At 37.3% G+C, this 24,507-nt stretch overlaps 5 protein-coding genes across 6 annotated transcripts; 2 read left to right on the forward strand and 3 right to left on the reverse strand.

Moving 5' to 3' along the window:
* Nucleotides 1–122: 122 nt before the first annotated feature.
* LOC140828639 (glycerophosphodiester phosphodiesterase GDPDL6-like) lies at nt 123–3,269 on the reverse strand. Its single transcript, XM_073191577.1, has 8 exons — nt 3,161–3,269; nt 2,753–3,049; nt 2,369–2,496; nt 1,778–2,296; nt 1,646–1,687; nt 1,255–1,579; nt 1,066–1,184; nt 123–1,017 (listed from the first exon to the last, which is right to left on the reverse strand). Exons 1-8 carry the CDS (start codon nt 3,267–3,269, stop codon nt 442–444), a joined length of 2,115 nt encoding a protein of 704 aa, XP_073047678.1. The 3' UTR covers nt 123–441.
* Nucleotides 3,270–5,085: 1,816 nt separating this feature from the next.
* LOC140825382 (VAMP-like protein YKT61) lies at nt 5,086–8,597 on the reverse strand. The gene is made up of 6 exons (XM_073187130.1): nt 8,260–8,597; nt 7,819–7,916; nt 7,607–7,711; nt 7,316–7,381; nt 6,080–6,166; nt 5,086–5,352 (listed from the first exon to the last, which is right to left on the reverse strand). Exons 1-6 carry the CDS (start codon nt 8,453–8,455, stop codon nt 5,302–5,304), a joined length of 603 nt encoding a protein of 200 aa, XP_073043231.1. The 5' UTR covers nt 8,456–8,597; the 3' UTR covers nt 5,086–5,301.
* Nucleotides 8,598–9,471: 874 nt separating this feature from the next.
* LOC140825383 (ABC transporter I family member 1) lies at nt 9,472–11,921 on the forward strand. The gene is made up of 2 exons (XM_073187131.1): nt 9,472–9,611; nt 10,884–11,921. Exon 2 carries the CDS (start codon nt 11,025–11,027, stop codon nt 11,667–11,669), a length of 645 nt encoding a protein of 214 aa, XP_073043232.1. The 5' UTR covers nt 9,472–9,611; nt 10,884–11,024; the 3' UTR covers nt 11,670–11,921.
* A 1,102-nt stretch (nt 11,922–13,023) lies between these two features.
* LOC140825384 (two-component response regulator ORR22-like) lies at nt 13,024–16,358 on the reverse strand. 2 transcript variants are annotated; one of them, XM_073187134.1, is made up of 6 exons: nt 15,960–16,358; nt 15,402–15,554; nt 14,693–15,079; nt 14,518–14,594; nt 13,435–14,385; nt 13,024–13,318 (listed from the first exon to the last, which is right to left on the reverse strand). In XM_073187134.1, the coding sequence occupies exons 1-6, from the start codon at nt 16,093–16,095 to the stop codon at nt 13,250–13,252; spliced, it is 1,773 nt and encodes a 590-aa protein (XP_073043235.1). In that variant the 5' UTR covers nt 16,096–16,358; the 3' UTR covers nt 13,024–13,249. The 2 variants fall into 2 exon arrangements, with proteins under 2 accessions (XP_073043235.1, XP_073043233.1); XM_073187132.1 differs by having other exon boundaries at nt 13,414–14,385; nt 15,960–16,354.
* A 3,374-nt stretch (nt 16,359–19,732) lies between these two features.
* Nucleotides 19,733–24,504, forward strand: LOC140825385 (ATPase 8, plasma membrane-type). The gene is made up of 13 exons (XM_073187135.1): nt 19,733–19,966; nt 20,121–20,339; nt 20,416–20,553; nt 20,648–20,962; nt 21,064–21,510; nt 21,606–21,728; nt 21,832–21,936; nt 22,052–22,361; nt 22,458–22,972; nt 23,197–23,370; nt 23,464–23,646; nt 23,798–23,979; nt 24,239–24,504. Exons 1-13 carry the CDS (start codon nt 19,916–19,918, stop codon nt 24,333–24,335), a joined length of 2,859 nt encoding a protein of 952 aa, XP_073043236.1. The 5' UTR covers nt 19,733–19,915; the 3' UTR covers nt 24,336–24,504.
* The last annotated feature ends 3 nt before the right edge of the window (nt 24,505–24,507 follow it).

Here is a 24,507-nt window from a genome sequence, read left to right on the forward strand (position 1 = left end):
ATTCACCCGATTCCGAATCTCCAGTTCGAGTCGCTGGATCATTTCGTCTATGACTTGGTACAAAATCTAAAGTTCCAGTTGAAATTAGTATTTTTTTCCTTACTCTACAATGAACAGGTTAGAATTCCAACCATTGCAGCAAAGAAGAAATGCGCCTTACTTATGACTATTGACGGACTCGAAGACTTTGGTGTTGAAGCTGGAGATTCGCTCGCAGCAGTAGAGTTCGATGCAGAATCAGCTGGCGAATTCTTGGTCACTGCTGGTAGGGGTGGATCGACTATGTCTCCCGTGCTGAGTAGAGGGGGTTCAGCCACTTTTTCTGCCGTATCTGGCTGATATAGCAGGCCTGGTTTCAACGGATTTATGACATACGGTGATCCGTTGCTCGTACAAGTCGACCCTGAGGCATTCATTAGAGAAGAAATACTGAGTCCAAATCTATGTTACATTCTCGTGCTCACTCAAGAAAATGTAATGATACGTACTGACAAATGAATTTGCAGTGGCTGGATAATCTGTCACAAATCCATCGACCTTTTGGGAATACATAGTGGTTATCTCGACATAAGGATCGGATAGGTAATCCATTATAAAGTTCTGGAACTCATTCTTGAGGACTCCGACATATACTGAGATATTAGCAGCGTGCATTGCTGGTACGGTGCTCGTGAAGTTGAGAGCAAAATAATCGGATGACATAACAATCGCATCTCTGTGCACTAAAACTGCATCAGCGTATTTCTTGACTTCTTCTGCTACTTGATGCGGCGCACCACTTATCGATGGATTGATGTAAAGTACTCTTTGGTAATTGGGGAAGTTCTTGAATTTTAATAAAACGGAGCTATCATCTGATTGAATCAGAACTTTTTGAGTAAATTGCTTATCGAATGAGGCCTTGGTAAGGGCTGTGGATACTGTGTCGACTATGTCAAGATTCTTGTTCGAAGCAAGATATGCGGCATTCTGAGGAAAAAGAATGTACATGAGTAGGATTCTTGGATCAAATTCAGTTCAATTGGGCATATGACACTGTATAATCACCTGAATGAAGATCAGTACTCCAGTAGCTGCTTTCCTCTTGGCCAGTTCCAAGAACTCAGGAAGGGTCACAAACTTCCCCTTATTCTTGTTTCCAGGGTTTCTAACGAGGTCGTTGTCGTAGGAACTCTCGATTTGAGCTGAATTTGATTGCAAGAAAGGATTGGTTTCAGCGCAAACAAGTAATGAAAAGGGTTGGACTGAAAATTTATCCATGTTTATCTAATTTGAGAAGCTTACGACTTAAAGATTGAATTTCGCTCCATGTGAGATCAAAAGAAAAGATTCCGTCTGCTGATTGGATTTCTGGTACGTTCGTGGATTGGTCCATGTAAAGTGCTGCCGCTGTAGTAGTCTTCATAAGGTCTGCTCTATCTAAGCAAAAGGCGATTCCGTCTTTGGATAACTGAACCGAGCAGTCGATTATATCAGCACCGTCTTCTATTGCCTTCTGATATGCAAGATCAGTAGCTCCCGGGAAATCACCACTTGCTCCATTATGGGATATGATTAAAGCTATCAAGAAAATGGCAAACAATCATCAAATAATAGTAACAAAATTCTACGCAATGAGGAAGAAATCCGGTTTCTTTTTCCTTACTTGGAATGACTCTTGAAGCATTCTTATATTGAGGTAGGCATCCTGCAAGCAGAAAGATAGTTCTCATGCTAAAGAAAGAGCAAATGAAAAGAAAATATGTTTGCAAGAACGGATATGACAGGACGGTCAAGAAGTCTCACCGATGGCTTCTGAAGCAGTTGAAGGGAAATCTGTCAAAAACCCATCAACCGAAAACTGAGAATTTTCGATAAATTGAAGGTACTCTCTGGTGGGATCGTAGCTATAATTGTAACTCAAATAGTTATCATTAGCAAAACCCGAAGCATAAACCATAAGGCCTAGCTTGTGAGCATCTTGTACGAGGTTTGTTGAAGGCTGCAAGATTCTTGCCTTGTTCATAGGCCAAATGTATTCCTTTGGGACAAGAATCCCAGATGCAAAAGATTTGATCATAGAGAGCTTGTTAACAAGTGAACCATACGTCTCTTTAGTCGTTGGCTCCTGAACATCTTCTGCAAGAAACTGGAAAATGATCTTTGTTTTGGCCTCCCCCAACTTTGGTCCAATGCTCTTCAAGAAACCTATCTCAGGAGATGAGATGAACTCTGGTAATACATTAGATCTCTCTAGCAGAAACTTCTCCGGACTGATTTTATTTTGCTGATAGAAGATATTGTACTGAAAATGACATCAAAAGATAAGCCAAAGCATATTATGAACGTTAAAGCAAAACGAAGATATATGTCAAAGATGCAGGGAGACCTGAATGTTTAGCCACATTCTTGGGGGAGTTTTCAGTGGCTGCCCGTCCCCGTCGACTACCAACTGGGAAGGACTCATGATCGGTGTACCATCATATACTTCTGTTCTGGTGAATATATTCTGGCGCACTGCAGGAGAAAAAGGTAACACATATCAAGTATGGTATGCCAAATACCCGTGTCATATAAACAGCTCCTATAACCCAAATAAGTCCTTATGATCATTACTTTACCCTCATACACCGTAAACGATAGGTAGATGCAGAGAACACGCCCCAGACCCATTCATAGAAACAAAATCTGGATTACTTGGTGTAAAAACTGCCATTTACTAGTTACTACATAAAATGTAAACGATAAAAGATGCATTATTTCAAGAACTTACGGCCCACTTTCTGGAAAATGACTTCGGCAGGGTAATCCAAGCCGAACCATCCATGGGTTTCTTGTCCATTTATGTTGTACACCTTTGCTCCTGTAGGATCCACGTCTTGAATATTTGTTGTGTTCATTAGATTGATTTCAGAAACACAAAAGCCATCATTGTCCTTTGTAAAATGCAGATCGCAGTACAAAATTGTTCCAGGAATGCTAGAATCGCCTGCGAAGCTATAAGCCTCGAGACTAGAGGGAGGGAAAAATCCTGAGTATCCACCATTGGCTACTATCTCAGGTTGATTACCTGAAAGAAATAGAAAAAATTTATGGGTTTTTTTCTACCCGTAACTTTTTGAATTTTTTTTGGGATAAAATACGTATGGATAGCTTTTAAGGCCACACTTGGTGATTCTACCATTTAGAGTCATCCATTTTCTTTGAGGTGGAGGAGGCAACTTCCCAATACCATCCTGAGCTTCAATGGTATGTGTCAACAAAAGAAGCAGAAGTAAATGGCCTATCATCTCTCTCCAAATCCTGCTTTCAAGATGTATCTGATGAAATATCTGCACTCTTAAATAAATTTGTACTCTTATCTATTGGAATTTTAAGAATATTTCATTTATTTGTTCGTCTTCATGTAAGGTTGAGATTAATGTATCTTGAAAATAATTTATTTACATATAAAATTTTAAGATTTTTAATTGATATGATCGTTCTTTCCACCACTAACCTATTCATCTTCTTTCTTATACATAATTTACACGTTCTTTTGCTTTCATTCCTGCTTCGTTGAGTCGAATAATTTCTCGAAATGAACAACAATATAAAGGTGATTACATTAGAAAATATTAGTAACTGTTCTGATAATGATTTATATGATCGCGAGAAAAACCAAAAATATATCAAAAAAAGAAAGATGATTATGAAATAAATATTTTGAAGAAAAAGCCATGCTTAAGATGAACTTACACGATCAGATGTTTGAAAAGAGGAGGAGGGTGGCCTGCCGATCTTTCCAAAATAAAAGAGAGAAGGAAACTTGTAATGGAATATAACGAGTAATGGTGAAGGGATATTGAGGAATGTTAAATGAGTATTGATAACTCCCATACATTCCTCGTATTAATAGCTGCTCCATGCATTCATTCATTATATTTAGTTGCCTGCCTTGACTTGTGTTCAATATTACGGATATTTTTTTTCAGTTTATTTCATACTCAAAGAGGGGACGACGGGACACACAGTATAAGGTCTGATGCATTAATTGATCATTTATGAGATTTTCATGTTGGCAAATTTAACCACTATAAAAGAAAACGTGTGTGATAGGATATTTATGATATTTTTCGTTCATCTCTTCTGTACTTTGTGTATTTAATTTACACGTTTTGCCACGTGAAAAAAAAAAAAGAAAGACAGGAAAATGACGTAATTGCAATTGTATATAATGATGATCTAAACACAATTGTTATTTTCTTGACATCATCCCGTGATGTATTTTTGTGAGCCTTGTGAGGCTCTCGGTAACTTTTTTGGAGCATTTGGATTAAGGCATTTGAAAACTATGTTTCGAATGAATTTTTTGTTTAGATAATTAAAAAATATTTAAATCTATCTCATATTTATTTACATTATAATTGTATTATTTCATATAACCATAGTATTTTTTAGGACAAAAATTTATGTGAGACGATTTCATTGATCATATTTTATGAGACAGATCTCTTATTTGAGTTATCCATGAAAAAATATTACTTTTTATGTTAGGAGTATTCTTTTTTATTGTGAATATCGGTAAGTTTGACCCATTTCACAGATAAAATTCGTGATTGACCCATTTCACAGATAAAGATTCGTGAGACCGTCTCACAAGAAATCATCTCACAAGAGACCTACTCATTTTTTTGATTTGAAAATCCATCGGTCTAACTATAACATAGGAGCCTGTTTTTAAGGATGTAACTTAGCGAGCATAGTGTCCATGATGACAATAAACCCTACGTAGATGAAAGCTATCCGAAATTCAATCAGGAGTAAACGAGGACAAAACAGAAAGTGGTATCGGGCCTCAATCCTAAGCAGGTATTTAATCCATGCATGAATTGGAACTAGAACCGGGGCAACGACGGCCAAATTAAACAATATATGATATCCAAATAACAGCATCCATTATAGGGAAATCAAAGCATGCATATATAGGAGGTATATTGTGATTGGAACCAGATTTCTTTCTCAAATGTAAAAAAGGTTTTTATTTAATCCATGCATGAATTGGAACTAGAACCGGGGCAACGACGGCCAAATTAAACAATATATGATATCCAAATAACAGCATCCATTATAGGGAAATCAAAGCATGCATATATAGGAGGTATATTGTGATTGGAACCAGATTTCTTTCTCAAATGTAAAAAAGGTTGAAAACCAAAGAATTCATCCTCACAACATTACATAAACTTCATATTTATAAACAATTACATCGTACATCGCATTCAACAATGGAGTAACTGAAACCCATATACGAGCTGGTCATCCCGTTCCTTTCCCAGGCATTTATAAGATCGTACAACATTGATTGGTTTTCTTCGCTTGCTTGTAAAACATCTGTTTCAAATATCACCCCCAAAAAACAGACAAGAATCCGGCATTAGAAAAGAACGAACAGACCCTGAGTTGAAACAATTGCAATAGAGAAGGAAAGGTAGAATGGCATATCCAGTGTTAAAGTGAAAGATTGCAGGTCAACGACTCAACCAAATGTATTTCTGTTATGCACTGATTGCAGTTGATCATAAACAAAAAACATGAATTGGATTTATAATGATCATAGTTCGTTGCAAAAGTTTTGGCCACTTTAAACACCCCAAAAAATACTAACCACAACTAAAATGTCTAGACAGTGCGTATATTACCAACCATAGGATTGTCTATATGAAAACATGGTACAATTACAGGTACATAGAAAGTCGAGGAAAAAAACCATAACAGTTTATGGACAAGTTCTGCATGCCCCCATTTATGGCATGTTTATGCTTACCATTTAAATAACCATTTCCATTTTCTAGGATTTTGCAAAGCGATGGAAATATGTCAATTGATACCTTTTGTAACCTTCAATTGGTAAGTTAAAATTTCTCTTATGCATGTCGTTTTCCAGGATTTGGTGTTTTCCACATAAATACGTGTTCTATTGTTTAATATTTTCCTTATACTCGCATTTTTCTTTACCACTTTCTCTAATCATCATCAAAACAACAATCCACACTTTACATGTTAATTTAAGTAACCCAAATCTGCAAAGAACTAGTGAGAATTAAACAAGTATACAAACCTGAGAAGCCGCACTAAGATCTGAACTCTTCTCAACCAGACTATCAAGCTTCTCACCTCGTTCTAAGACACTGTCAATTGTCTTGTGCTGGAATAGACCAAACACAAAAGGTGGCACAGGTAATGAGGTCAAAAGAAAAAAGAAAGAAGAGAAATACGAAATAACAGTGAACCCATCATTTGCATTCGCATTGTTGTATCAACAGTTGCATTAAACAAATCTACGCAAACTTAAGTTTCTAACCAGAAATCACTGAATTAAATTGTAATCCATTTTATACTCGAGCACAAACAAGTTTAGAAGAAATAATAATGAGTTTGCATGGATGAAGCCAATGGACACAAATGAGCAATTTCCACTTAAGCACCAAGGCCACAGGTTAAAAGTTCCTGCTGCATAATTTTACACCAGAAAAGAGGTCGGATACACAATGAACAAGAAGGTGGTTCAGATTTGGAAGACGATGTGCAATTATGATAAAACCCAATAAGGAAAATAACCAGCTGTCCTGGTTTGCTAGAGGGATCTATTTGAAGAGAACACAAGTATAATGGAATGAATGAAAGTTAATGTGTATTCCACACAATCATCAATAAAAAAATTTTCAGTACCAACAAAACATAATACGATCATATCCATTCCTAACAACGTGTGCTCTTCTCCAATCAAGTTGAAAGGAACTTTAAAAGTGCATACTATTATCATTTTACCACAGGTTTCCAACATTTAAGTAATAATGCACCTATCTTCAGTTTTTTTCTAGGTAAGTGTTGAACCATATATCTGAATGGAGAATGCCTCGAAAATCTTCCCCATCTTTGATCCTTCCCTAACCAGATTTTGAAACAGTAAGCTTCACATGTCGAGATAAGAATTTGTTCAACTCCCAGGTTAACATAATACACCAGGATAAAAAGACAATCTTTATTACAGAATTTCTTGATGGAGTTACTAGGGTGTTATAAAAACAAACTAATCCAAGTTAGACATCCCTCATCTCCAAGGTATGCAATGATAAAACACTAACAAATTTCATTCAAAAGTGTTGCTGAATGCTGAAAATAATTACAAAGTTATAATGGCATTCTAAGTAGATGAAGAGACGCAACTAATCAACTATAGTGAGGAATTCGTGTATATGCCAAGGCAATTTGATCCAGAATAATCAGGATGATGGTAGCTAGGGTAGAGATTTACAAGTGATGAAGGAAGTGAAGATGCAGAAAACACACTCACAAGAATAATTTTGGTTTCATCCAACTCCCGTTGAATTCTCAACAGCTTGTCAGCTTCAGCAGGGTCCTGAGAAGTTAAACAGAGAAAAAAAAAGTCAAGAGTCTAAAGGGTGTACAGAATGCAAGAACACACATTCATAAATATGTATCTACAACTCATTGATTAAACCCAGAGAATGCGCCAAATTTTCAAAAGTATTCAAGAGGATGGTTGCCAGGAAAATTAGTGATGGTGATTTTAATTTGATAAGGCCACCCATTTGAACACACAGGTACAGAAAGACTGAAACACCTGAAATTTGGTGATCGCCTCATTTAGATAGGGCCATGGTTGAGCATTATCAGACTGCACAGTTTTCCAAGACTCGCCAAAGTTCTTTAAGTACTCATCCAAGACCTGACAACATGACATCATCTGTCAATCGAATTCGACAAAAAAACACCGCCTTCATGAAATTTTAAAATAACCACTATACATAGTCGACGCCAACGAGGAGCCAATACCTGGTTGAGCAACGAAAATGCACTTCGTACAGGATAATGGTCATCCATAAACCCCAATGCAAGCAAGCCATTTCTATTGTAGGAATGAACCTTGTATTCTATAGTTCATTTGAATAAAAAGACACATGTCAGCTTCTAGCAAATTTCCAGCCCTCTAACTACCACATATCAGCATATATTGGAGAGAGAGAACAATATGATCATTACTCATTATCCCTTCCCACTTGGGCCCAAACATGAATTTCCATCAAAACACACGAGCCAACCAGATTTCCAATCCATACAAGAAAAAACTTGCTCAATCGCCAAATAAAAGCATCGAAAACCCATAATAAATCAATGGTTTTTTTAGATTTTTTTTTTAAAAAATAATTCAAAGAAAAAAAAGGGAAAATGGTTTCCATCTCTTCAATTCAAGAAGTCTTCAAAGGATTAAAAAACCTTCATGCTGCACGGACTGGCGTTGGCCAGGCGAGGTGCGCTTAGCAACAGTCCGGCCGACAAAGACGATAAATTCCCTAACGCTGGGGCGTTGGAAAAAACCGAAACTGCTTAGATCCGACGCGTTCGCCAGTATAACTGGATCTAAACCCTCCGGGCTGCATTTCAATACCATCAAAGCCGTGATCTTCACCATAATCGTAATTTCTGGTCGCCTCTCTCCTCCTTCAGCTTCTTCGTCTTTTTTCCCCTTAATTAATCTGTTGGTCAATGTATTCCGCACCCCTCTTCCAAGAAACAGATACCCGAACGATGAAATAATGTGAATTCTACGGCTAAAGATTAAAAATTTGATTCCATCGTTTTTTTGAAAAGCAAAAATCAATTACATATATTCTTTGAGAAAGGTGGAATACAGAATCATGGGTGTTGGCTACTGGCTCCTTCGAATCTTACGTATTACGTGCCACGTCACACCATTGTCGGTTCTGAAATTCCGAAATTATCCTTCTGGTTTCCGGAAGGTAAGAGGATCAACATTATTCTTATTACCTAAAATAATATCTTAATAATGTATTTTCAAAATAATATATTTTTAAAAAAATAAAGTAGAATGTTGGTGTCATATTTATTAAAATCTCTCGTAAATGGTAAAAAAGAGTGGAAGAAAGTTATGTTTTGAGCATTTACTTTTATTTTATTTAACTATTAACAAATATCTCAAAACATTATATTTTTGTCATAAATTGTTTGACATTACAAAATTCAAATATTAATTTCATTAATGGGAAAAAATATTCATTTACATAATTATAAGATATTTTAGATGCATCTAAAGTTATACTTATGACCCAAACAATTATTTTAAAGTAAGCAAAAATTTGTGTGAGATGGTCTCACGAGTCGTATTTGTGAGACGTATCTTTTATTTGGGTCATCCATAAAAAAAGTATTTTTTTAATGCTAAGACTATTACTTTAGACTCACTGATTAAAGTAAGGATGACAGACGAGACGAGACGAGACGAGGATGATTTTGTTATCTTCATCTCTGCCATCGCCTCCCAATTTCATATCCACTCTCATATTAATGACCCTTCTCGAACCTGAATTTATTATTATTATTAATATTTTTAATATCAATATCAATAATATTTTCAAAAAATTTAATATCTATATAAATATTGTTTAATATTATTATTACTATTTTTTAAAATAGTAATATAATATTACTTGCGGATTCTCTTCTGAAGTCTAAACCCTTCCCTCTTCCACCTCCGCTCTCACCCGTTTTATGACTTTCTAGTCTTCCAACTCTCCCTTTCAGAATCAGAGTTCCACAATTTGTTTGAGGTAAATGTTAAGATTTTCCTATTTTTAGTTCAATTTAATTCAAGCTAAATGTTCACATGTAAATAGTTACATATGTTTTATGAGCATGCGGCTCTCCGAGATCGTTGTGTGCGTGTACTGTGTGAATTTCTTTTTGGGCTGTTTTCTTGAGTTCGATCCTTTTCATCGGAATGATCTGTTAGCTCTCTCTGTTTCCACGACACCTTTGGATCTATATGCAGCTGTTCCTCTTTTTGAAAGACTGGTTATTTAACCTGTCTTTTTCTACTAAATTATTTGGAAATGCAGGAATTTCCTCCGATGGTATGAGGTCTTGTGTGTTGGGCTTGACTTGGAAAATTTTAGACCGAATGATGATTGATCTGTAAAACTATAAGACACGGTAATTAACAATAGAAAATTTGTAGAATAAATACAGTTTTAAGATAAATCAGTCGGTAAGAAACTGAGAATGCATTCTGAAACTCCCGATATTTCAGCCAGTATTATTAAGTTGCATTTGGAATTTTTTATTCACAGGATGAGATTTGATTTGGGGGTTGGATTTGAACACCTCATTTCGAATACACCCAACAATTAGTATTAAAATTGTTTAACTCGATATACTGTGAATTTGAAATTCACTTGAATTTCGCATATGATTTTAAATTCATCAATCCAAGCACGACCTTGGAGAACAAATTTCATTTATTCAAATATTCCAGATGAAAGCATATAAACAAAGACAAGTTTATGCTCGCTGGGTTTGTCTTGCCACGTGGCTCAGGTGTCGAACTCCAGCCTGAATCAGATACAGCCACAAGGTTGGTTAGTTGTTTAAGGGTTGAGGAAGATAAGTGGTCTTCCCTGAGATGAGAAACGAAAGTGGGGGGCATAGGAGAGTGAAGTGGATAGAGGATTGGAGTAGAGATAGAGAAAGACGAGGGGCTTGATAATGCAAGAAGTAGTCAAAGGGGGGATAAAAATCCTGGCCAAGTTTCAGGGAGGTTGAGGTTTGCAAGGTCCAAGTGTAAGTGGTGTATCGTGGCTGTTTTTAAAAGGCCGCTATCCAATTGTATACAGCGTTTTATATTACTCATGTTCCACGAGTGGTGATACTCCGTTGACACTGATAACTGAATTTATATTTGAGACACGGTCCTTGTCTAACCAAGTTTGTTGGTGGTCTAATAGATATTTTTATTGCGTGGCATTCATGTTTAATTCTCTTCTGTAAAAACATGGTCTAGGTTCAATGAAGTTTACATATTTATCTCTTTAACGTATCGACAGGAAACTACTTGTTCTGGATGCACCTGATTGTTGCCAGCTTTAGGTAGTCTGGAGTTTATGAAGTTGAATTGTCAGCTATATCTGCTCCTGAATATTTGGAACTCCAGATTTTGAATCAAATAAACGTTATTTGATCTCTCCATGACTTTGCGTAGACCACCACTTCCTCGGCTGCTCCTTAGCAATGTCTCTTGCATGAGAAACGGACAGCAAATCCTTCGCCATGTGAACATCACCATCCGCGATGGAGGAGCCCTTGTTCTAACTGGTGCAAATGGCTCAGGCAAAACCACTTTCTTGCGCATGATGGCTGGCTTCTCCAGACCATCAGCTGGCGAAATACTTTGGAATGGGCATGATATTATGGAATCTGGTGTGTACCATCAGTACAAGCTTCAGCTAAACTGGCTTTCCCTAAAAGATGCCATCAAAAACAAGTTTACTGTTCTTCACAATGTTCAGTGGTTCGAAGTTCTTGAAGGCAAGCAAGGGAAGGCCCTGCCGGCCGTAGAATTAATGGGGCTAGGAAGATTAGCAAATGAGAAAGCACGAATGCTCTCAATGGGTCAGCGAAAAAGGTTGCAACTTGCCAGATTATTGGCCATTGATAGACCCATTTGGTTGCTGGATGAGCCTTCAGTGGCATTGGATGATGATGGAGTCAAGTTACTCGAGTATATAATTGCCGAGCACAGAAAGAAGGGTGGAATTGTTATTGTGGCAACTCATCTACCGATTCAAATTGAAGATGCAATGTTTTTAAGATTGCCACCCGAGGTTCCCTAGAAGGATGAACTTTGTCGACATGCTCGACCGGAGTGGATTCGATTAGCAATGTTGAGATGTACGACATGCAGCCATTTTTTGGTAATTATGCATATGGTTGAAACTCCTGTTGCGACTAACTCGTGAAGTCCCATATTCAAGCGAGTTAAAAGGATGGTGAGCTCATCATTTACCCATGTAGTCATTCATTTATCAACTATATGTGAACATATTTCTTAGGTGGTTGCTAGCAATCATGATTTTGAACTCTTAGCTAGGGGTGTGAGAGTAACTTGACATGAATCTCATTCGAGGACTTTCATATCATATCTTCATTGTTGAACAAAGTTCCATTTTTACTTTCACATCACCAATCCCTCATACGTGCCAGTGATGTGATGTAGAGCATAAGTTTGGCTTCAACGTAAAGTAGATTTTATAATTTACAAAAACCCACTTGCGGGAATTGCCGTCGCTTTCGTAAGAAGGGGTGCTGGAGGGAGGAGGTGGGGGCGGCGAGTGAAGTAAAAAATGAATTGACTATCAGAGAGCTCGTTTGCTTCAATGATGCTCGGGCTGTCGGCCCCGGCGCCGAAAAAGGTTTCGGCAATGGTAGAGATATCATTTCCCTGACGTATGAGGTAGGTTAGAAGGTACCGGAAACCGCCCGCTATTTGTTTCGGAGTGGGGCACGCGCATCGGAGGGGAACGCTCACCAATTAACCATTTAAAAAATGAAAATTATTATTTTATTACTAATTATTTATGATTTATGCTATTTCTTTATTCTTCCTCCTTTGATAATCTATTTAAGATTTTAGAAGAGGTTTTTTGCGATAGTCTCCGTATTTAATATTTTTTTCAATAAATCGGATTAGATTAAAAGAAATCTGTTTTATAAGACGATTTTATATGAGTTTTTGTTGAAATTTTATCTAAGTTACCTAAATATCTTTTACTTTTTTAAAATATATAATATAATATGAACTTCTGCGAAATAACACGAAAATGTTTTTTTTTAAACAAAATTAAAAATAATGATCCCAAATTAACGAAAATTTCCAACACGCCGGAGGCAGATCCTAGGCTAGGAGTAGATAGAAGGGACTAAAGACTTGTTGACTACGATACGTATGGGGAAGGTAAGTCCCAAACTGATTGGATTGAGCAAGGACCAAGAAACCGGGAGTGGGATGGAGACGTAACTCCAAGGGTCAATTTACTGCGATATTCTTAGCTTCAAATGCACTGTGTTGTATTTTCTATTCAAATTAAATAATTGTTTATTCTTAATTAGATTTATATTGCGTCATATCTATGAATTTCAAGACTTAAAAAAGCAGGAACAAAAAGAATTCAATAAGGGATACCACAGAGACTCGAAGACATTATAAAGCTTCAACATTAGATGAAAGAAGACTGATTCGATGATCTATATCTTCTTGCCCTTGACGCTGTCTTTTCTAAAAGATTTTGTTGTCATTATATTTGTGTCTCGACACACTAATGGACTAAGATATTTAATGGAAATGATATATGGAAGCAGATGTAACGCAAGAGGAGATTGAATTGAGAGGGAACATTTGCAAATGGAGCCTGCCTCATAGTCCTTGTCCAAAACAGTAATCATCCAAGCCGAATGCGGGAGTTGCCATTGTTCCTTCATGTTCCTGCATCCATAACCATAAAACATGAGATACTAGTATCAATGTAGAGACTGGAAATTAATCAGATGATGCTCGACTTGCTTCTGGTAATTTCCTACCAGTTTGATCATGGAACTCACTAAATCATCCAAAGAATCGTAACTCTGAGAAACAAAGCCACTTTCCAGCTTTCGTTGGAGCAACGAAGAAGCGCCTCCTCCAATCAATCTGTCATTCAACACCATATCCATCTTCTCATTGCAGGATCGATTATTGTGGTCTGAATTTTGGCTAAAGGAACCCACAAAACCATTTTCGGGAACATTCAAGGAAGCAAAAGTAGTGCTTGGACCGATACTACGATTTGGACTTTTGTCTCCCCACATTTGGTTGTATTCTTGATTCATATTCTGAACATTTCCGATCGAACTTTCTTGCCATTGCATATAGTTTCTTGAATTTTCCATAGTGGTTGAAGGAAGATTAATATTCATGTTGTGTAAATAAGGCCCATTCGAAGTATTCTTCTGAAGTAATGGAGGCCTGTTCTCTGTAGTGAAACTGAAGTTGAAGGATTCCGAGTTGGAAGAAACCATATTGAGAGACGATCCATTTTCGTGTACCGCTGTGGGATTATTTGGGCTGCTATTTAAATAATTTCTTGAGCTACCAATAAGTTCTTGACTGCCTGTAAATGTATTACCATCCATAAAGATTCTTGAATCATTCATACTATTGAATTTCATTACATTCTGTTGCAGCTGATCTTGTTCCAAAGATGACCGAGTTCCTTGAAATAAACTCGTGTTTTGACTTGAAGATGAGACAGCAAGGCTCGTTTTTCCAATAGCAGATGGAGTAAGGCTTATATTTGCAGGAATATTCAGTGTACCGAGTAAGCTACCTGAGGTCGTATAAGGGGACGAGGAGACATTTGCCAGTCGTCCTTGTCCAGAAAAAGTTCCAAAATTTTCAAGTCCCTCGAAGGAAGCCATTCGCATGAAATGGGGACCATTCACCCCGAATGTGGCCGCCATATTCGCTTGCTGAGTTGCGACAGAACTAATCCTTTTAAGGTACAACCTGTATTTCTGCACAAGTGAAACAAGTTACCACCGTGAGGTAAATCCAACCATTTGCTTCAGGTATTGCACATTGCAATTGATACTGCTCTAAAAATAATTTCATCAATGCGATTAAAGTTGGCAACGAAAGGTCATCACCTGAAGATGGCTCGCCACATTTTCCCGAGTTAGCCCTTCGACACCCATCAGGTCAAGAATCCTTTTTGGAAAAGCCTCTGTATCAAGAAACAACACCACAAAACAAAACTTATCCACGTCAAAATTTACCGTAACTACCTACAAAACATGCTTACACTTAGTATTTAGAACTTACTTTCAATCCCCAAGTGATTGACAGCAGAGACGAACTTCCTGTGAAGCTCGATAGACCAAATTACTCGAGGCTTCTTCTGTGTTGCAGGATCTTCAGATTCATGCCCATCATCATTCTCATCGTCCTCATCTTTCCTCTTTTTATTAATTTTCCCATTCTGATCCGCATCATTCCTTGAAGTAGATCCATTACCTTCATCATTTTCATGGTGATATTTGGCATGACCAGGGGATTTATTCTTGTTATTTGAATCGAGCTTCTTCCTTCTAAGTACGTGTTGCCATATGTTTTTCAGCTCCTCAATTCGAACTGGCTTCACCAAATAATCACAAGCGCCATGTGTAACTCCTTTCATGACCAGTTTGGGGTCACCATTGGCTGACAACACTGGAACAATATCAAGGAATCAAAAGAAAATTTCAAGGTGACCATTACTAATATAGGAATTGGAATTCATTACATTGTCGGCCTTGCATGTTTTAAAGAAAATGGCAATACTGTAAAAAGATATTCGATCCGAATCAGACGAACTCAAAATTTTTTGGCAAGATTTCACTGAACTATAGAAGCTATCCAATAAAATCCCACCAAACCATGATTCTTTTTTCTTAAGTTTGCCTACAACACCACCATAATAATATTTCATACACAATCTCATGAAAGGACTAAAAGTCTTGGAAATTGTTCATAGAAAAGAATGTGAGCTTACTGATAACCGGTAGATCCATTTCGAGACCGACAAGTTCTAGAAGCTTAAAACCATCCATATCTGGCATATGCACATCACTGATCACAAGGTCAAATCTATCTTTGTTTTCTCTTAACATCTTCAACGCTGTTCTTGCCTGACTCGTTGTAATAACTGCGAAACAGCGAATCATTTTCATTTGAAGAGAGAAGTTAGCCGTTGACCAAAATATACAGAGCATCCCTCCCATCAAAACAAGGCATATGAATCCACAGGATGGGACAAACATTTGATAATAGGAAACAATATGAATCATAATCCAGCACAATTATATTACACCCAAAAAAACAGGAACATAGGAGATAGATACTGAGAGCAAATTTTATGTTACATTATACTCAGCCAATCTCAATCGGATCAACAAAACCTAGAACCTTGCTCGACTTGCTTGTAATAATGAAAACACAAGACTACATATTGATCAAATACGCTAAAAGATGACAACAAAATTCGATTTCAATCCAAAACAAATATTGAATAAAAGTAATGCCAACCCCAAAAAACAGAAGCAAAACACACCATGATACTGGCATTTCCTTAGCAGAGTATCCAACAACTTCAAGCATATCGGGTCATCATCCACAGCAAGAACACGCAGCCCCACTGGAAATTTATCATGATTTTCATTTCCACTCTTAGTTTCCTCCACAGTCATCGTTTGACCCACTATTCTAAACACCCGAAAATGAGTTTAGTAGAGATCGGAGGATAAAAATGGGGCCTTTAGCACCAAAATCACTTTCCCGAACACTTCAACACAATCCCAGATGCAAAAATCTTTATTTCAATATCAAAAACCAAGACTTTAGCAGACAGAGAAATATAGAGATCGCAAGAAAGAGATGGAGACAGGAAAATCGAATAAAAAAACCAGCGATGATTGGTAACGAAAGGTGCAATTATGATTCTATATATGTCAAACTTCTAAAATTTAAAATGTATTTAATTATTTTGAATAACCTTATATAAATAAATACAAAATCAAATCAACCAATTCAAATTAGAATATAGGACACATACGAGGATAAAGATACAGCATGTGCGTATGTCTATAGTGGGTAGTAACCGAAATGCAGCTTTATTGAGTCAAATAATGGAGCTTTTATTTATAATAAAGTATTCTTTGCAGCAACTTTTCTCTCACCACAACCTATTAAAGGTAAGCATGCAAGTATGAATATCGTACGTACCTAAACTATTCAACATGGATAATTGTTATGATTTTTACTATCAACTATTATTGCACAAAAAAAAAACTCATATTAAATGCATAAATTAATTTTTTTTAAAAAAAATTAATATATATATATATATATATATATATATAATATCGTGTTTTATATAATGTTGAAAAGAGGGAAACTAATCGAAGCAAATATACTGAAAAGGAAGATTTCTTTTGTTTGAAGTATAGTTTTTTGACACTTCGACAAGTTAAAATTAGACTAGATTCTTCTTGAAATTAGTAATCGGGGTAAACAAATTAACAAACTAAATCAGTCCAACTTTATTTATTTTTTTTTTTTGTTTGCCGTAATTTAGACTCACTTTTCCACTTCCCGATATTTATCCAGTCATACCAATCCAAAGAAAGTCTACTAAAATACAATTGTATTCTAACTCTGAAAAAAAAGTATTATTATATTTCATAATAATAGATATGAAAGATCCACGACGGTCAACTCTGACGCGGTGAGGAATTCCATACATGTCCTGGCTTTTTATTTGTCACTAATTTAATTAAATTAAGTAAAAAGGGGTGTTTTTTTGGTATGTTAAAAGTTTCTTTTTTAAAAAAAATATCAAAGTTAGGTATATATTAGATGTTTTATGCAATTTCCATAAAAATCAGGCATAGATTATAAATTCGGGTGATAATTTAGGGAAAAAACGCTGGTAAATGATTAACCTTCTTGGTATATATGTTCCAATTGCGTGATTATTAAACAAAAGAGTGGGTCTAATATGACATCGTCTCACGGATATTTATCTAGTGAGACTGGATCAACCCTACTAATATTCACAATAAAAAGTAATAATTTTAGCATAAAGAGTAATATTTTTTCATGGATGACCCAAATAAGAGATCCGTCTCACAAATATGATCCGTGAGACCGTCTCACACAAGTTTTTACCTAAAGAAAATTATTGTATAATTGTTTGGTTTTTGGGAAAATAGAGAAAAATAGATGTTTATCTACGAAACGATTTATCTATTTTAAAATCACAACAATTCCACATAAATATGGTGTCAAAAAACACCGAGGATTGGACACTGATAATCCAAATGTTTGATATTAAATAATCTTTATATTGTTATCACAACAATAACAAAGAAAATGCGATGATTATGCCTAATGAATGCGTGACAATTCGGTGAAGTTGCACTTATTTATTCGAGCTTTTATACTTTGCTAGCTGTTGACTAATTAAAAATAATTAATTCTTGAAGGTGCATTGCTAAAGGGTCAACTGATTCGCAGAATCATACGAATAATCGATTGCTTCCTCCATCAATCAGGCTGATGAGTCCCATGCCATGGAAGCTACAAAGCACACAACACGAAACCGTATCCATTATATAAAACATCAATCAACAAACAAAGCTTTTTAGTTATAAGCATTTACACCCGAAATTAATAATTGAACTTCGTGTCATTGTTTCATTTGAATCGAGTTTTATAAAAATTGAAGGTAAAGTTTACACTGTTTCGTTTATTGGCAAACTTCACTTTATACTCAACTGAAATTGTGTCGTTGTATCCAATCCAACTTCTCCCTGTGTAAGAATATGTTGACACTGTTTCGTTTATTGGCGGAATTAAACTCAAGAATGTCCGAATAAGTCATCACCCCTCCACCGGAGGCGAGTGGTTCTTGGTTTATGGCAGCCGCCATTCTTTGAGAAGTATGGCAAGGTTAAACATGTCTATGGGGTTTTTCGGGAATTCCCAGTCGAGATCGAGTCCGTCAAAGAGGTATTTTCTTGCTGTGTCGATGGATGATTGAATAAATGCGGCCCTGCTATCGGAATTGCTTGTCATGGTGGAGAAATGTTGCCGAGGGGTTGTCCACTGCTTCCGCCAATGGACAGCAGGGCTTTCGCGGAAGGAGTGGCTCCGTGGAGGGCCGGGTGAATGGTACCATCCATTGTCCGTCAAATTGGTTTATTAAAAGCTGGAAACTGGTGCCGTCGGGGATGACAAAGGCGTAAAAGATGTGCGTGAAATATGAAGTTGGGATGCTGGATGGTGATAAGGATTGCGCCGTCCTGGATGGCCAGTAAGCGTCTTTGATACCTCGAGAAGGTGGACGAACTGGGCCCGGAGATGGAGTAACGGCTATTGGTATTCCCGGCGGCGGCGGCAATGGTTGTCGGAGTTGGTGGAGGTGCTTCCCCCTGTGGCAGAGATGGCGGCACTTGTGGAGGTATCCCACAGAGTTATTGAAATATCAGCAACTGAGAATTTAGTGCCAGAAAAGGTGAGAATGAACACCCAAATAAGTGAGATGATCTTCCGATTAGCCATGGGTTCGGTTTCTTTGATTCCCTTGAAGATCATACCAAGAAGATAGTATCAGACCAACATATATTAGTACGCAGATGCAGCATACATATATTACAACGTCAATATTGGCACCGAAAATCTAAATTTTATTGATGTTATAAGATCAATTTTTGTCAGCATATGTACGTTGGAATGTTATTCTGATTCATTCAACAGCTAGAATTAGATTCTTGGATGTGAAACATGGGAAAACAAGGTTTCTGAGTATGCATTGGTTTGAGACAACTGTAAAAAGCATTTCGCAAATTTCAAACCGAAGTGTGATTGCTTAAAATTGTATGGTTTTATATTTCCTTCATTTTGAAATGATGCTACACGATATAAACAACTACTTTCAATGGCTTTGGGTATTGCAATTTGAAGGTGTGAACTAATTAAATAATATTTCGAAAAGAAAATACTAAAATTACAAAATAAACAAGATCATAATTAAATTTGACTAATTAAATAATCGAAACAAAAATGCTTCTATTTTCCTAAATCCATATATAAGTTCCAACGCGCATTTGTAAAATTCGATTTCGCCGGGCATTGCATTGTTTTGTTAGGAAATCCGTATGGCGGCCCACGTTTTAAGGACCAAACAAGCAACACCTTCTAAAAAATTTGAGACTCACCTGATCTTTGAAACGAGGGGTCCGGAAAATGTACGATTTGCCACAATTTTGGGGAGTTTAAGGACACCAAAAATTAAATGGGTAATTAAATATTAAGGGCTATCGCCTCGAAATAACAATTATGGCTTCCAACTTGTCTTCCATTTTTAAGAATCAATGTACCATCTAATTTGCATGGAGGCCTGTAAAAAATTGGAGTAACAATTGGGAGAGAGATAGAGAGAGTTTTATAATCTTGTGTGGTGGTTCTCTCTAAATTTTTTCTTATTTTTATTGCAAAAACATAATCATGGCTCCTGATATATCCTTGGAACAAATCAAGAATGAACAAGTTGACCTTGTAAGTCTCCATTTACTAATTACATTGCTTTGATGACAAAGCTGGTTTTTTTTTTTTTAAAAAAAAAATACTCCATTTTTCGACGTATTCTTGATTGAAGTGTACAAGAGTTTGGCTTGGTAATAATGGTCATGTATCCATTTATGCATGGCAGGAAAATATTCCCATTGAGGAAGTTTTCACACAACTTAGATGTACAAGGGAGGGTTTGACATCCGATGAAGGAAACAAAAGGCTTGAAATATTCGGCTATAATAAACTTGAGGAGAAAAAGGAAAGCAAGGTCCTCAAGTTCTTGGGATTTATGTGGAATCCTCTTTCATGGGTTATGGAATCTGCTGCCATTATGGCCATTGCCTTGGCCAATGGAGGGGTAACTTTGCAGCTGTTTATCTTTGATTCTTCATCTTGTTTTCTTTTCTGGATTAAGTCAACATGTGAAAATGCAGGGCAAGCCTCCAGATTGGCAAGATTTTGTTGGTATTATCGTTCTTCTTATTATCAACTCAACTATAAGTTTCATTGAAGAAAATAATGCCGGAAATGCGGCTGCCGCTCTAATGGCTGGTCTTGCTCCTAAAACCAAGGTGCCTTGACCTTATCTTCATCACGAATCTTTCATTGTTACAAGAAAAATTTACGCCTATATCTTACAAATTGAATGGTTGATTGTGCTTATAGGTTTTGAGAGATGGAAATTGGAGTGAGCAGGATGCATCAATTCTTGTTCCTGGAGATTTGATCAGTGTGAAATTGGGAGATATTATCCCGGCCGATGCTCGTCTCTTAGAGGGAGATCCTCTCAAGATCGATCAATCGGCCCTCACAGGTGAATCCCTTCCTGTGACCAAACACCCTGGTGATGGAGTTTTCTCTGGCTCCACCTGCAAGCAGGGAGAGATCGAGGCTGTGGTTATCGCCACTGGCGTTCACACATTCTTCGGCAAGGCTGCTCATCTTGTGGATAGTACGAACAATGTGGGACACTTCCAAAAGGTATGTATTTACGTGTTTTTTGGGTAACACATCATGTTTTCGTGTGCAAAGTGTCAGTTTTAAGATTTCGATACATGTTCAAATGATTGTATGCTAATCAGGTGCTGACCGCCATTGGAAATTTCTGTATCTGCTCCATTGCTGTTGGCATGTTGATCGAGATAGTCGTGATGTACCCGATTCAACATAGGAGGTACCGAGAAGGAATCGACAATCTTCTAGTGTTGCTGATTGGAGGAATTCCGATTGCCATGCCAACAGTCTTGTCCGTGACAATGGCTATTGGATCCCACCGGCTATCTCAGCAGGGCGCCATCACAAAAAGAATGACAGCCATTGAGGAAATGGCTGGCATGGATGTGCTCTGTAGCGACAAAACAGGAACACTCACTCTCAATAAGCTCACAGTCGACAAGAACTTAGTCGAGGTGTTCCCAAAGAATGTAGATAAGGAAACACTTCTTTTGCTTGCTGCGAGGGCTTCCAGGGTTGAGAATCAGGATGCCATTGATGCTTCAATTGTTAACATGCTCAGCGATCCCAAAGAGGTGAGTCTTCTAAACTACATAGCTTGTTGGGAGTTGGGACGGTAAATCTGCTAAGATTGCTTAGTTGTAAAGTATTATTTTTTCGATGTTTTTAGGCAAGAGCAGGAATTACAGAGGTACATTTCTTGCCATTCAACCCAGTGGAGAAGAGAACTGCGATCACATATTATGATTCTAATGGAAACTGGCACAGATGCAGCAAGGGTGCTCCTGAGCAAGTAAGGATAATTGTAAAAGTTTTCATAATTAAATGAAAAGTAATAATATTTTCTTCGATGCTGGGTATCTCACAGTTTTATTTCTTTTTTTTTTATTTAACAGATAATTGAACTATGTGGACTCCAAGGGGATGTAAAGAATAAGGCTCATGCGATCATAGATAATTTTGCCAACCGCGGTCTTCGTTCCCTTGGTGTTTCACGACAGGTTAGTCAGGCATCCCATGAAGGGTTTCTCATGCCATCATGCTTTCAACAAAAAAGTATACAATATTTTTTTAAAAAAAGCTGCAAATCGTGAAATATTTTACATAAAATTTCAGACTGTTCCGGAAAAAACCAAAGAAAGTGATGGTGGACCTTGGGAGTTCGTTGGTTTGCTGCCTCTTTTCGACCCTCCTAGACACGATAGCGCAGAGACTATTAGAAAGGCTCTTGATCTTGGTGTCAATGTTAAGATGATCACTGGTGATCAATTAGCTATTGGCAAAGAAACAGGCCGCAGGCTCGGAATGGGAACCAACATGTATCCATCTTCTTCCCTTCTTGGCCAATCCAAGGACGAATCTATCGCTTCGATCCCTGTCGATGAGCTCATTGAGAAAGCAGATGGTTTTGCTGGTGTCTTCCCAGGTACAATATTACCCTGGAAGGGGAAAAAAGGACCCACTTAATGTATTAATGAGAAATCGTATTACTTACAACTAAACTCAAGTTTTATATGCATAGAGCACAAGTATGAAATTGTGAAAAAACTACAAGAGAGGAAGCACATCTGCGGTATGACTGGCGATGGAGTGAACGATGCCCCAGCACTTAAGAAAGCAGACATTGGTATCGCTGTAGCAGATGCCACTGATGCCGCTAGAAGTGCATCCGATATTGTTTTGACTGAACCAGGACTTAGTGTGATCGTGAGTGCGGTTCTTACAAGTAGAGCCATCTTCCAAAGGATGAAGAATTACACCATTTATGCTGTTTCCATCACAATCCGTATTGTCATGGGATTCATGCTTATTGCCCTTATCTGGAAGTTTGACTTTTCGCCGTTCATGGTTCTCGTTATTGCCATTCTCAATGATGGAACTATCATGACAATCTCCAAAGACAGAGTGAAGCCATCTCCAGTTCCTGATTCGTGGAAACTCAAGGAAATATTTGCCACCGGTGTCGTTCTTGGAACATACATGGCTATCATGACTGTTGTCTTCTTTTACCTCGCGTCAGATACCGATTTCTTCACTGTAAGCTCTTTCTGCCCTCGAAAACTAGCACGCTTATTACAAAATTCATTGGACTTAGTATTATAGGCTCTGGTATTAGTTGAGCTACTTTCGAAACATGATGCCAATGCTGTTGTGTGGGTTTTGGTCGTACTGTGGCTAATTGCTACGGTTGTCATAACAAGCATTGGATTCTTAAACAACTAGCAAATTTTGACTACTGGATTATTGTTTCTTTGTTATAGGAAACCTTTAACGTGAAATCCATCCGGGGGAACACAGATGAGCTCACAGCAGCTCTGTACCTTCAAGTGAGCATTATAAGTCAAGCACTCATTTTTGTCACAAGGTCGAGAAGCTGGTCTTTTGTCGAACGCCCTGGTCTCTTGCTTGTCAGTGCTTTCTTGATAGCTCAGTTGGTAAGTTCCACAAGTCATCAATTTTTACCTTATACATATATCGTCACTCGGTTGCATCAAGTTCTTGGCTAAATATAAGTTGTGGGATTCCAGGTGGCTACACTAATTGCAGTATATGCAAGCTGGGGATTTGCAAGAATTGAAGGTGTCGGATGGGGATGGGCTGGAGTCATCTGGATCTTCAGCATTATCACTTACTTCCCACTTGATATTCTCAAGTTCATTATTCGTTATGGATTGAGTGGAAAAGCTTGGGATTCGATGATACAGAACAAGGTATGGTTCTAACAAGTTACATTATTCTAATAAATAATTCATTCCGCTTCCTCCTCACGGTGCAGACAAACTTTGATTGAACCAAACTTGACTCCGAAATATTTCACTTATTGTAAACTCATTTCTTTGATATCGTACTTCCTCAAAATAGACCGCATTCACAACAAAGAAAGATTATGGTAAGGGTGAGAGAGAAGCACAATGGGCAGTGGCGCAACGAACCCTTCACGGGCTGTCGGATCCAGGACCTTCCAGTGTGTTCCACGACAAGAACAACTACAGCGAGCTGTCGGAAATCGCTGAGCAGGCTAAACGAAGAGCTGAAGTGGCAAGGTACACATGCTTCATCAATTTTCTTGAAAATTAAATTCATTAAGTTCTAATGGCTCGATTGTACAAGTTCTTTATTTTCTCATGGCACGACTAACAAATTTCTAAAATTAGAAGTGTTATCACTGCCAGTTCAAATACAAAAGGATCTTTCTTTAATTTTTTTAAAAATATTAAACAAGAGTTTTTCTAAGTGCCACTTTTTCCAAAAAAGAAACATAGTTAATGTAAAGATACAATATTGAAGACGCACATTTTGCAGGCTAAGGGAGCTTCACACTCTTAAGGGGCATGTCGAATCCGTGGTGAAGCTAAAGGGATTGGACATTGAAACCATTCAACAACACTACACCGTGTAAGAGGCATTCAAATTTTGGGGATTATTTTGAACAGAGCACAACATAAAGCAAAGATGAACACGTACTGGCTTTTTTTTTTCTTTTTTGGTGTATAATAGATGGGTGATAGAAATTATGATGAAGCTCTAATAGGTTTTGGATAAAATACGTTATGTTAGACGTCTATATCATG

This window comes from Primulina eburnea, chromosome 3 (assembly GCF_022965805.1).
Source record: "Primulina eburnea isolate SZY01 chromosome 3, ASM2296580v1, whole genome shotgun sequence".
NCBI lineage: Eukaryota > Viridiplantae > Streptophyta > Magnoliopsida > Lamiales > Gesneriaceae > Primulina > Primulina eburnea.

Bases quoted from the DNA above. Each gene is read 5' to 3' on its own strand.
- LOC140828639 (XM_073191577.1), bottom strand. From the start codon at position 3,269: ATGATAGGCCATTTACTTCTGCTTCTTTTGTTGACACATACCATTGAA. The intron at 1,580-1,645 runs GTAAGGAAAAAG...ATTTGATGATTG, and splicing joins TGCTTCAAGAGTCATTCCAA to TTTGCCATTTTCTTGATAGC. The intron at 1,018-1,065 runs GTACTGATCTTC...ATGCCCAATTGA, and splicing joins AGAGGAAAGCAGCTACTGGA to ACTGAATTTGATCCAAGAAT.
- LOC140825382 (XM_073187130.1), bottom strand. From the start codon at position 8,455: ATGGTGAAGATCACGGCTTTGATGGTATTGAAATGCAGCCCGGAGGGT. The intron at 7,712-7,818 runs GTATTGGCTCCT...TCATGTTGTCAG, and splicing joins CATTTTCGTTGCTCAACCAG to GTCTTGGATGAGTACTTAAA. The intron at 7,382-7,606 runs GTGTTTCAGTCT...TTAACTTCTCAG, and splicing joins AGGCGATCACCAAATTTCAG to GACCCTGCTGAAGCTGACAA.
- LOC140825383 (XM_073187131.1), top strand. From the start codon at position 11,025: ATGACTTTGCGTAGACCACCACTTCCTCGGCTGCTCCTTAGCAATGTC.
- LOC140825384 (XM_073187132.1), bottom strand. From the start codon at position 16,095: ATGACTGTGGAGGAAACTAAGAGTGGAAATGAAAATCATGATAAATTT. The intron at 15,080-15,401 runs GTAAGCTCACAT...ATATTGTTCCAG, and splicing joins AATGGATCTACCGGTTATCA to TGTTGTCAGCCAATGGTGAC. The intron at 14,386-14,517 runs GTGATGACCTTT...TCACTTGTGCAG, and splicing joins ATGTGGCGAGCCATCTTCAG to AAATACAGGTTGTACCTTAA.
- LOC140825385 (XM_073187135.1), top strand. From the start codon at position 19,916: ATGGCTCCTGATATATCCTTGGAACAAATCAAGAATGAACAAGTTGAC. The intron at 21,937-22,051 runs GTTAGTCAGGCA...ATAAAATTTCAG, and splicing joins CCCTTGGTGTTTCACGACAG to ACTGTTCCGGAAAAAACCAA. The intron at 23,371-23,463 runs GTAAGTTCCACA...GTGGGATTCCAG, and splicing joins CTTTCTTGATAGCTCAGTTG to GTGGCTACACTAATTGCAGT.